Consider the following 13,188-nt stretch of genomic DNA (forward strand, 5'->3'; position numbering starts at 1 on the left):
GTAGCTTTGAACTCACAGAGATCCAGACGGATCGCTGCCTCCCGAGTGATAGGATTAAAGGTGTGTGCCACCATGCCTGGCAGTGGTGATCTTCAGGCAAATTTTTTTAGGGTACACAATATATCCAGTACTATATCCACCCAGTACTAGTGACTTCATTTTAACTAGTAACAACAGTCCTATTTCCAAATTGTGTCACATTATGAGACCTGTTCTGTTTCATTTCTGTGGCCATGAGAAAATACCCAAAAGCAGCTTAGGGAAGGAAAGTACATCTCTGGCTCACAGAACATCATTGAGGGGGAATTCAAGGCAGGAACTGAAACAGCTGGTAACATCACAGCTCCGGTCAAGAGCAGAGAGAAAGAAACCTTTGCACCCATGCTGCCGGCCTGCTTGCTGCTCAGCTCGACTATTCCAGTCCGTGAAATGGTCCTGCTGACACTCAGAGTGGGTCTTACATCAAGTGAGGCAGTCCCCTGCCGACATGTCCCCGGGCCAGTCTGATGTAGGTGATTCCTCAGTAAGACTCTCTTCCCACGTATTTCTAGGTCGTGGCAAGATGACACTTAAAAATGACCATCACGAGGTCTCAGGGAGGTCATGGATTTGGGGGGTACACTCTGTGATGAAGGGACCAGGACCGTTCATTCATGCTATTGCTGCCACCATAGTTGGTGTGCTCCTGCTCGGAAAGCTGTCATTCACTTGTCCCCCTGCTCCGTGACTGCTCTCCAGCTGTGTGCTGTGTATACCGTGCAAGGCGTGAGCTCGGCCTGTTACCGTGGGATAGCATGCTGAGTGTAACTCCCAGAAGCTCTCCTGTGCAGGCCAGGCACAGGCAGCCTGTGTACATGTGTATACACTACCTAAGGACACCACATGGTGGCAGCCACCCAACTGAAGACAGTGCCTGTGCTAGAATCATGGTCTCACTTCAAACACTCACCTTTAGTTTTGATAATAACGGGGCAACTTAGAGGATTTATGTGTTGTCATCTCTAGAATTGATCTTTGTGGTTTGGGGCAGGGGGACTTGAAGCTAAGATGTGCCAACCACAAACACTACCACTGAGCCCACACTCCAGCCCAGATTCTGATTTAGAATTGTGTTTTGGAAAAAAAAAAAAATTACAGCCTTCCCTGTTCAAGTTGAAAGAAAATGGGCTGGAGAGAGGGCTCAGCAGTTAAGAGCACATCCTGCTCCTCCAGAGCATCTAAGTTCAGTTCCCAGCACCTGCATTGAGCACATGTAGCCAGCCACCTATAACTCCAACTCTGAGAGATCCAGATCCCTCTTACAGGCACCTGAGCACATGTAGAGGTGGAATTTGGCACAAATTCTCTCTCTCTCTCTCTCTCTCTCTCTCTCTCTCTCTCTCTCTCTCTCTCTCTCTCTCTCTCTCACACACACACACACACACACACACACACACACACTAAATAAAAATAAATGTTTAAAAATAAAGTTAAAAGGAAAATTTATTAGCACCTGAAATGTGAGTCTGGGAAGAATTTTTTTTCTCTAAATATTTCTTGTTTTGCTTTGAGACAAATGGTATGATTCTCAAAATGCTGGTTTTGTCTTTTATGTTAAAATGCAGTAATTGTAAATTTGCCTCACTTTTCAGCTCCTAAGTGTCAGTTCCTATGTGAGGGACTCCTTTTTTCAAAAAGCTGTTAATAGTTGGTATCCTAGGAGCTAACAAAAGTGCATGCCTCCCGAAGACGTAAGGTTCTCCGTGACTATTCTGAGCCACTTGCTTTGTTTTCTATTACAGGCAGCCATGTGCTATGTCCACGTAACAGCCTTGGTGGCAGAGTATCTCACGCGGAAGGGTAAGGAGTGATGCCTGGGTCTTGTGCAGGGGGCTGTGCGGGTGGATCTGGAGGCAAGGAATCTCGTGCACACAGATGTGCTGCCGGTTGCTTTATCTCCAGTTACGGCATTTGATTGCCTCCATGGGCAAAGCAAAAAATGCCAATGTTCAGAAGAGAACACAGGGTGTTGTCCTAGCCTCGTGCTGTTCTGCAAAAAATAGCTGATGAGCCTTGCATCTGGCTGTTCCTGACCAGCTAATGTAGAGCTAAAATGACTTTTTTTTCCCTTAAGATAATTCTCACCAGAACTGTTTATCAATCAAGTGACAGTTTTAACGGGAAGTTATTGAACAGATTTTCTGGAATGCAGCCCTGTAGGCTTTATCATGGGAAAAGGCAATTATGCTAACCAGAGGTCGGGGCAAGTTACGCTCCATAACTGTGTATTATGCACTTGTTCCCATGAGTTCGTTCATGGTTCCTCCTGGTTAAACACCAGTTACTTGGGGCAGCCTTCAAGGGTAGCATCTCATTTTGGAATACTGAGATTCTAGGAAAGCTGGTAATCTGTACACACAATACTGAAGAATATGAGTGTCTGATCCAGGCTAATGAGGAGTGCTTTTACAAAGTGAGAAGCATTATAAAGTGGCAGATGCCAAGGCCATGAAATGTCTATTTTGTAGAATGGGTTTGTCATACATCAGAGTCAGAATGAGAGAAGAAATCAAAGGGGCCATGTTCATATGTTATTTCCTGCTGAGTCTTTTTATTGGGTGATGCATTTCCTCGTGTTTAGAAGCTGACCTAGCACTCCAGCGGGAGCCATCTGTCTTCCCCCCCAGCCATAACACGTGCCAGAGGAAGAGCCGGGGAGGTGAGCCTGAGGATCACCCAGCTCCCAAGGGTCCCCAACCGCTCTGTTCACATGCCACTCCAGGGCTCTGGTGGTTTCTGTTTCAATTCCGCCCTCTCCTTCTGTACCTGGGCTCTGTGTCACTCACAGCCATTGCTCTGTGCAGCAAAGGAAAGCATTCTCATCAACATGCTTGTTCCGTTGACCTCAACACCAGCGTTGATTTTTTTATATCTTTGTTTTCGGCATATTAATGTGTCCTCAAGTTCCTGGGTCACAGCTCTTCTTTGGGGATTCTTTGCTTTCTCTATCGCCAGATCAAAGCAAGGCTGTATGAGGTCCATGGTGGAAATGGCTACCTCGGGATTGACTGGAAGCCTGGACACATGTGTGGCAGGAAAATCTCTGCTTTGGGGTTCTACTTTTAAAAGCCTGATTTCAAAATACTCTGTTTCTTTTTCCTAAAATCATGAAGGAGCATCTCAAACTAGAGTGGCTGAACATTTCAAGTCCTCCCTCACTGACACATCACACAGCTGATGTTGAACTGGCCTAAAACTGTGTCCCAGTGTCCGACCTGAGCTGTCACTGCTCCAGGAGTTGACACTTCCCCGGAAGCTGATCTCCCTTGAGGCCCTGGCACTGTAGCTGTCTGCTTCCCAAACAAAAGGGCTTCTCTTCACTGACTGTTGGATTATCTGTGTTACTGGAGGGAGTCGGGAGGGCTCCAGCCCGAGGTGTGGGTTTTCCCCAGCCCGAGTAGGTGAGATGATCAATACGTGAAGGAAACAGTTGATTTGGGGCCACTTACTTCTCTTTCATTGGCTTTGGCTGCCTTCTTTTTCTTGGTATCTGACTGTGGATCCTTTGACCAAACATTTCCTTGTTAAACTACCACTAGCTTGACTCAGTTATGGTTTTTCAGCATGTGGTTTATTTGAAGATTGAATGGATTTTAATTAAAGTGGGGAAGAAATTACAAAGAGTTGAGAATCAAAGTGGGGAAGGTTAAATGTGGGGAAATGGATGGGGAGAGGACATGCTGGTCCCCAGCCTCCTGTGTGGACTCTGGGCTGACACATGACAGAGCGCCTTGTCAGTCGTTTACTTCAAACGTGAAACAGACTGACTGTAGCAGGTAGGAGGATCCAGGTTTCAGCAGAGAAATGCACAGGGAGGAAGAACCCGAGAGTTCCAGCCACACTCAGGTTGGCAGCTCTCCCTCTGCTTTCTCTCCGCCTAGGCATGTTCAGACAGGGATGCACAGCCTTCCGGGTTATCACACCGAACATCGATGAAGAGGCTTCCATGATGGAAGACGTCGGGATGCAGGATGTCCATTTCAATGAGGTGAGTACTGTGGCTCAGGTGGGTTAAGTCACACACCACATGACATTGATGTCGCTAATAGATGCATACAGGAAGGTGATCCCTCCAGACTTTATCACCTAGGAACATTGTAATCATGCTCTTTAGACACTCCTTGAGATGGTCCTCCAGCAAGAAAATCACCCAAGGCCCACGTTTCTCAGAACACATCGCTATGTAAAGATACTCAGAGCCTGCTGCCCGCTGTGAGTGCATCGACTCAGGGCCTTCCTCCCCAGACAGCTGAAAGGTGGCAGGCAAAGCTCTGCTGCTCTCCTGAGCCAGGCCTCCTGGAGGGATGGCGTGCTTGAGTACTTATGTCAAACAAAGGCCCAGCACATCTTAGGTTGTGCTTCTTAGCCTTTCTACCAATATCTCTGGATCGTGAGTTTCATTACTGCCTTAATCTGCCTTTAATTTTAATTCGTGTCTGATTCTAGGCACTCCTCCCTAGCAGATAGGCAAAGCCCAGCAGAACAGGCTAGACTCCTGACCCTAGCATCCTGTTGTAGGGCCCGGTTACTGCCTCTACCTCAGTGCTGAGGCCCAGGGCCACCCAGTCCATCTCTGTAGAGACTATAAAACAAGCATTTTCTGTAAACTTCACAAAACAGAACAGCCATGTGGTCACTTATGTGTAAGGAGACAGCTTTGATAGAAAACTAGGAATATGAGCAAATGCCAGTTTTCCACTTTGATTCACTACATTCTCTGTTCTGGGACTCTCTGCTTCAAGAACATTGTGTTCCTGTGCCTCCCTCCCTCCCCACAAAGCCAGAGGAGAGTGAAAGAAGCAAAGGAAATCTTTTTAGTCCTGCCATCTTCTAAGGAAAAAGATAAAAAAGTTATCCAATTCTTCATTTGGAGAAAAAATAATCAACACAGAGGAGTGCATACCCTCTGCCTCCATTGAAATTGTCTTACCTTGACTTGGGGACCATGGTGTGGTGGCACACAGTTTACAGTTCTTGATTGTTTTCATGCCAGAGAGAAGGGTCCATGAACAAACATCAAGACAGAAGTTCATGAGGCCCTTACTGAGTACTGGTACAATGCTGGATTCCTCTCATGCATCAGTTCACTCATGAAACAGACTGAGTATAGAAGGTGGGAGGATCCAGGTTTTAATAATGGAAAGTTCTTTGTGGTCTTCAGTAAAATTTAAGATGTAGAAGGGACTGGAGAGATGGCTCAGGAGTTACGAGTGCTTACTGCTCTCACAGAGGACCCAGATTTCATCAGGTGACTCACAACCACCTGTAACTACAGCTCCAGGGAGTTCAGTACCCTCTTCTGGACTCCAGGCATTTCTATTCACACACACACACACACACACACACACACACACACACACACACACACATAATTAAACATAAAATCTTTTTTATACCAAGCACAGTTGCACACACCTTTAATCCCAGTACTAGGGAAGCAAAGGCAGGAGGATCTCTATGTGTTTAAGGCCAGCCTGGTCTTCATATCGAGTTCTAGGACAGCCATGGCTATGAAGAGAGACTGTGTCTCAAAAACAACAACAACAACAACAAATCAAACATTACCTTTTATAAAGGGGCTCTTAAATACAAAAAATTAAGAACTGCTATTATAAATTGTCTAGTCTCAAATGGCTCTCAAAATTAAAAGCTAAATATGAAAAGGAAAGAAAGTGTGTTGAGTGCACTTCATGAAGTTTAAAGTTAAAATAGGGCTTGAGGGACAACTTGGCTATTAAGAGTACTGGCTGCTCAATCATGAAGACCTGAGTTCAGTTCCCAGCACCCACATTGGGCAGCTCACAGCCACCTGTAACTCTGACTCCAAGGGATATGACGCCCTCTTCTGGTCTCTCTGGATACCTGCACTCATGTGCATATATACTCAGACACACCCACAAATACATACACAGGAATAAAATAAATCTTTAAAAAAGAATAACATTAAAATAGGTTTAACCAAGGTAAGTGAAATTTTCTAATTATTCTCGAGGAGAACATAAGTTGTCTACTCCATAGTGTTTAGTGATTACTCCATTTTCACACCATGAAATGCCTGAAGAGACTGGTTTCCTTGAAAACAGGCCTAATTGCCAGGCGGTGGTGGCGCACGCCTTTAATCCCAGCACTCGGGAGGCAGAGCCAGGCAGTTCTCTGTGAGTTTGAGGCCAGCTTGGTCTACAGAGCGAGATCTACGACAGGCACCAAAACCACACAGAGAAACCCTGTCTGGAAAAACCAAAAGAAAAAGAAAACAGGCATGACCATGTTTTCTCTTTGGTTAAGCCCACATCAGCGCTGGCTCCAGGTCATTCTTTGGAGCTCTATATTCTGTTTGGAATTAGATAAGGAACACAACAATGCCAAAAACAATCAAGGATTTGAAAGTCTAGTTTCCAGTAACCTGCCCTGTGGGGATAACACAAGGCTCACATTTGCACTTCTGATTAAATTGCAAATTGAGGTAGTTATGAGACCCTAATGAATTAGCGTCTGAGGTCAAATGTACACAGGCCTTAGGGAAACCTATGAATGGCGCCACCTCTGAGTAAGAATTAAACATGTGACAAAGACTACTTTATCAGCTGTTTTCAGAATATGGATGTGCCACCCTGTCCTTGAAGCATAAAGTAGGTAAATCTTTAACAAGGTCCATAGTGCATGGCAGTCTGTACTGGTTAGGATGAGACACTGTGGGGCCATAAAGCCCTACTGTCAGGATTCAAACTGACAGGAAATAACCAGTTCTCAGTGACAGGGACATAAATGCTGTGTTGTTCTTCAGCTTGGCTGCTTAGTTGTCTCATGGTAAAGAGAGACATGGAAAACCTGTACTCCAGAGGAAAGAACTACAAGAGTTGATGAGAAAGAAGCATTTGACCCAGTAATAAAAATCACAAGCCCTTTAATCTTTACCAATAGAAATGATTAAATACCTTCAGTGCCCTAACGTGACCTGACAGGGAGCTACTAAAAAGGCATAAAAGTCTTAGCAGCAGACCTCAGACCTGATGAGTGTTTGGTCCATTTCTGCCTTCCCTGGTAGAGCCACAGAATAACTTCCAGGTGGCTTTGGCTTATGGCGTTGGTGGCTGGCTCTGGCCCTTCAGGTCCACCTTACTGTCCCAGCTCTGGAAAGCTGCTGTGTCCGCACTGTGGCGTCAACTGTTCATAGCAGGGCCTCTTAAACAAGCTGCACTTCTGTATGCTGCCAGGGTTTTGTGTACATGCCCCATGTTGGGCGCCAAATGTAATGAGTCTTTCTGTGTCCCTCCAGCCAGCTCCCAAATGATAACATGGAGACTTCTTATTAATTATGAAACCTTGGCCTATATCTCAGGCTTGTTCCTAACTAGCTCAAATAACTTAATCCATTTCTATTAATCTACGTTCTATCACATGGCATTACCTCTCTTCGATCTTGTACATCCTGTTTCATCTTCATGTCTCCTGGCGTCTCCCACATAATCTGTGCTCCTAGATTCCTCCTCTTCTTTCTTTCTCTGCCCGGACGACCCGCCTATACCTCCTGTCTAGCTATTGGCCTTTCAGCTTTTTATTACACCAATCACAGCAATATACCTTCACGCTGTGTACAAATATCCCACAACAGATAAATCCCACCTGTGCGGTCACCACTGAGTACAGGGAACATTATATGAACTCGACCCAGCAAGTCTCTGGCTTCCTTGAGACAAAATCGTTTCTATTCTGAAACAGTTGCCAGTAACAGACAAAATGTTCACATCCATAGGACATCTCAGAAGACAGAGAAGTCAACAGAGTAGTTGGTGATTTTATTTATATCTCATCCTAACTTTGGCATTTGTAACCCCATCTAACTTCCTTTCCCTCAACTGGGAGTGCTCTAGAACCATCTGAGTTACTTGTGTTCCCTCACTAGTACAGTGATTCTCCCAAACAGTATTGGTCCTGAGAAGGGGACCTTGTGTGGTTGTTCTGTCCGTGGCTGACACCAGAACATTCTTCATATGAAGTGAGTGCTAGGCTTTCTTGGCAGTGAGCTGCATGATAGAGATAGAGAGGCAAGATGGAGTCCCTGCCATAGCTTCAGATGTTTACTTCCCATTGAAGAAGGACACCTAATTCACAGTCCCAGAGAAACATAATTGGAAGTTGTCTGAGTTCATGTGTCCTGGGGATTTCTGTATTGACTTGTTGATTCATTCACAAACTAACTGTATGTGTCCAGTGCTAGCCAATGGGGCCTGCCTTGAAGGCTTAAACCAATACAGTAACGCCCAGACTTCCATGTGCTTAGGAGTTACATAGATTCCTGTTATAATCTAAATGATGTTCTCTTGACCCTTCATTCCCAAATTCACTTAAGTGTGTGTGGGACACAATAATCAGTATTTTTTTCAGATTTAAAAAAAAAAATTATTCATATGTTTATGTATACCAGAAGAGAATGTTGGGTCCTCTAGAGCTAGAGTTACATGGGTGCTGGCAGGCATGGGTGCTGGGAAACAAATGTAGGTCCTCTGGAAGATCAGCAAGTACTTGTATCCTCTAAGCTATCTGTCCAGGCCCTGGAATCAGTATTCTAACAGTTCCGATGTTACTAACAATTCCAGTGACTGCATCTTGAGAAATTATGATACAGTGGAAATGTGAGGTATGCAATGATAGTATGCCATTGTCCAAGCCAGCTCAGATTTGTTTATGCCCGAACAGTAGATACTAGAGACAGCGTATGGCTTTATTTTAATTGATTACATTGATTTCATCCTAAGATAGAACAAGCAACATGTATATGAAAAAAGTTAAGTACCCCACACAAGCGCTTTTTCATATGGGAATTAATTGTAGTGCATATGCACCCACAGATGTGTGTGGGTACACACCGGTGATCGGTGTGACATTTCCATAAACAGGTGTTTGATATCCTCAATTATGTTAGTACAACATCCTTAAAAATGAAATTAGCTAATTTCATGTTTTAAAACTTCCTCAATAGCTTATGGATTTCATGCACTGAGATTTTTAAGCCTAGTCTGGTATCATAAAATGTGTGCTTTATGGGTGCACAGAGTCCACATAGGCTCTCCCAGCCAGTTGTTGCGCATATTGATGATTATAAGAAACAGCTTAGTGTTTGTTTGGCCAAGGTGGGAAACACGTTGGGCATTCTGCATGACCACCTCTCAGGGTTATCACGGTCTGCCCATTGTTGTTTCCTGCTGGTCTCCAGGGACAGTGACTGCTGATTCAAAGTAAATAGAATTTCTGCTTAGAATTTCTTATATATGCTCCCGTGTTTAGTTAGGATGTCTTAGTTTTATGACTTTTATAATTTTATATTGACATATTTGGGCTATTAAGCTTAACTGTCTGTGAGTACTTCCTCTTATTTTTATTCTGAAGCTTCTCACTTCATGAAGCAGTTGCAATTGTCTAGATTCACGTTAGTCTAAATAGTTTACCACAGACGCCCTGTTGTCCAGTAATCCACATTTGATGCCATGAGGAAAAGGTTAGGGTTTTAAGTATTTATTGTTATGTATATGGTGTCTCGCCTGCATGTATGTCTGTGTCCCGCGTGCACGCCTATCGGATACCCCGGGGCAGAAACCAGAGAGCCCTGGTCCTCTGGAAGAGCAGCCAGAGCTCTTAAGCACTGAGCCGTCTCTCCAGTTTCAAGGTTTGTTTTGTTTGCTTTTAATTTGTTATTGAGAAAACCTATACTAATTATACTTCCATAGCATATATTATCATTTCTTTATGGTAAGAAATGAATTTGGGTTGATTAATTATAGATCTTGAATGCCTCCTCACCAAGAAAAGGAGACAAAACAATGTTCAGTAAAATATAAAAGTGCCTGACATGTTCTTCCCTAATTTGTGATGATGGTCTATGTGTTTTAGTAATGGTATTTCGTATCATCTACTAATCTCTATTTGTTTTGTCAATCTTTGCCATTCCTAGTCATTCTGGGGAATCTCCCTGGTTGAACTCTCATCTTTTTTTGGTGCCAAATATAACAGATATTTCCCTATGAACTTATCTCTACCCTACTATATATGCATACGTATCATGTATCAACATATACTACTTGCATTCAGGCTGTATTTTTAAACCTCTTCCTGTTTCTAGGTTGACTAAGCCAGAGTAAAATCGTATTTAAATCTTAACTTTCTGCTTAGGAACACTTGACACAGAAGAATATGCACCACTCTCCTTAACATGTATTTATGAAGTGGCAAAATCTAGGGTTATTTGAAATGTACCTTACGTGGATAGGCAGCATCATTTTAAAGTCAACCGTGACCTTCCTCACATAGCTCTTTTGTGTCTGTTGTCGTAGTTAATATATGTCTGTGTTTTCATGGCTTATACATTTATCTACACGGGACTGGAGAGATGGCTCAGTGGTTAAAAGTGTTTGCTGCTTTTAGCCTCCTCAGGCCCTACGTGTACATGGTACACATACAGACAAGCAGACACATATAAATCATTTTAAAAGATATATATTTTTTAGAAACTATCTTCATTGAATTACTAATTTCATTTTTATGCAGAAAGCTTTGAGTATGCCACAGCAAGTGTGTGTTTAATCCAACCCACTTCCCCTTCCCATCTGGACACCCTGGTGCAGATGCTCCAGCCCATCAGGCTAAGTGCCAGCTCATCATATACCATGTGTCTTTTAGGTTTTTATTACTGTGATAAAACACTGTGACCAAAGGCAGCCTGGGGAGAAAAGGGTTTGTTTGATCTTATGCTTCCAGGTAATGGTCCTCCACTGAAGGAAGTCAGAGCAGGAGCTGGAGCAGAGGCCTGCAGGAGTGCTGCTGGCCTGGCTTGCTCATCCTGCTTCCTTATGTACTTCAGGACCACCTGCCTGGGGGTCGCACCACTTACAGTGTGCTGGGCCTTCCCACATTAATCGTTAATCAAGAAAATGCCACACAAGCTTGCCTACAGGCCGGTCTGGTGGAGGCACTTTCTCAGTTTTTCCTTCCCAGATGACTCTGGGGTATGTCTACCATATCTTCCCTTCCCCTCATTTTGAATGGATGTCACTCCTCTCTGAATTCTTGACTTCCTGTGAGTTCTTTATTGAAGTGCTTGCTACCACTTTGCATAAACTCTTTACGGGTCCCTCTCCTACACAGAGCAGGAAGTGCTGTTCTGTGTCACATCTCTACCAGTTGGTGGTTCTGTGTATCCAGTACATTAGTTCCGGTTGCTCTGAGAATGCTGTGTATTCCCCCACGGGCCCCTCTCCAAAGCAGATTTCATTTGTGCCACACAGCCTAACAAGCCACCTGTGTTACTTTTATTGTCTCTATGGCCAGTACCCGAGAGGAAACCATTCAAAAGGGGGGAAGATTTAGTAATCGTTTCAGAGGCTTTGGCTTGGTCTAGTGGCTCCATTGTTTCGGAGTCAAAGTGAAGCCAAAGAATCATGACAGAAGGGTGTGGTGGTACAGAATGTTCACCTAATGGCAGTTGGTAATGAAAGGACCAGGGTCAAGACAGCCTCGAAAGGCCTTAAAGAAACACCTGTAATGTTTCTTAGAGAGTGACCTGTGGTATCCATGCTTTGGGTTTTGATGAGTGCCTTTCTGTGGCAAACAGGAGTATAAAAGGACAAATAGTATAAATACAAATAGCAAGTAGTAGGTAGCAGATAGATCAGATCGGAAGAGCCCATAGATAACAACACGTTATCAACTCTGGCACTTACAACATCCAACAACTGGAATAGCAAGTGGGGGAGCCAGCAAGAGTAGTAACTGCAGCATCCAGCAGAAACGGCCAAGGATGCCCCACTGAGACCGTCCTGCGGATCCCTGGCCGAGAGCCTTCCAGGCCGGGCAGAGCTTCTTTCCCACCAGTATTCTTGTACCACTCTATCGGAAATGGTTTAGCTCCCAGCTGTCCTCACGGGTGTAAGATTTTTAACACCCTTAGCTGTTTGCTGTTCCCATGTCTCCTTGTTGCGGGGGACCAGCCTGCCCTAGGACAGTTTTGGAGGACACAAGAAATAGACATGCTTGCGCCTGAGACAAGTGAGCCCATCTCGCTCCCAGGGTCTGCTTTTAACTAGTACAAACAGCTCGTGACAATTTACCAATATAGCTTCTACCTAGCGACCCGCTTCCTCCTTCAATGCCCCAACTCCTGAAATTCCCCCCACCTGGGGACCAAGCCTTCGGAATAGCACAGCTGAGCAGTTTTTACAAATTACAAAGACCTGGCTTGAGTAGATTTGGTTTTACAACCGTGGTGTCAAGCAAGCATGCTTCTTGTACACAGTAGGTGTTTGACTAAAATGTCTGGGGATGAAAATGGCTGAATGGAAACTTTTAAAACCAGTTCCAACTTTTTTAACTCCTTGAGAAAATTTTCAACTTTTTTGTAATAATATCACATTAAAATCACTCTAGATTCTTAATATCGTGGAGTATATCTGCAATCCCAGCACTTGGGAGGAAGACACAGGAAGGTACTGAATTCAAGACAAACTGGGGTGTAGTTGGGTTTTGTTTTGTTTTTTTTTTTACTCTTTGGGGGCCCACCACCCAGCTCCCAAATAAGTACAGGGAGACTTATTCTTGCTTATGAATGTCTGGCTTACCTTGGCTTGTTTCTAGCCAGCTTTTCTAACTTAAATTATCTCATCTATCTTTAACTACATTTTGCATCTGGGCTTTTACCTTTCTTTATTCTATATGTCTTTCTTTCCTTCTTACTCCATGGCTGGCTGGGTGGCTGGGTGGCTGAGTGGCTGGGTGGCTGGGTGGCTGGGTGGCTGGGTGGCTGGGTGGCTGGGTGGCTGGATGGCTGGATGGCTGGGTGGCTGGGTGGCTGGATGGCTGGGTGGCTGGGTGGCTGGGTGGCTGAGTGGCTGGCCCCTGGTGCCCTCCTCTCCTCCTTTTCTTCCTCTTTCCTCTTCCCTAGATTTCTCCTCCTAGTTCTCTGCCTACCAGCCCTGCCTCTTCCTTCTCCTGCCTCGCTACTGGCTGTTCAGCTCTTTATTAGACCAATCAGGTGTTTTAGACAAGCAAAGTAACACAGCTTCACAGAGTTAAACAATGCAACATAAAAGAATGCAACACATCTTTGCATCATTAAACAAATGTTCCACAGCATAAATGTAACACATCTTAAACTAATAT

At 44.4% G+C, this 13,188-nt stretch overlaps 1 protein-coding gene across 6 annotated transcripts in view; it reads left to right on the forward strand.

Annotated features, from left to right (window-relative positions):
* Dock9 (dedicator of cytokinesis 9) overlaps window positions 1–13,188 on the forward strand; it is a 264,437-nt gene that overhangs the window by 228,014 nt on the left and 23,235 nt on the right. For 4 of the 6 annotated variants that reach the window (XM_059273181.1, XM_059273183.1, XM_059273182.1 and 1 more), the window contains exons 44-45: window positions 1,782–1,839; window positions 3,921–4,027. In XM_059273181.1, coding sequence (XP_059129164.1) covers window positions 1,782–1,839; window positions 3,921–4,027 — 165 coding nt within the window. Of the gene's footprint in view, window positions 1–1,781; window positions 1,840–2,620; window positions 2,699–3,920; window positions 4,028–13,188 lie in introns of all 6 variants that reach the window. The other 2 variants (XM_059273185.1, XM_059273180.1) reach the window with 1 other exon arrangement.

This window comes from Peromyscus eremicus, chromosome 9 (assembly GCF_949786415.1).
Source record: "Peromyscus eremicus chromosome 9, PerEre_H2_v1, whole genome shotgun sequence".
In the NCBI taxonomy this organism is placed as follows: Eukaryota; Metazoa; Chordata; class Mammalia; order Rodentia; family Cricetidae; genus Peromyscus; species Peromyscus eremicus.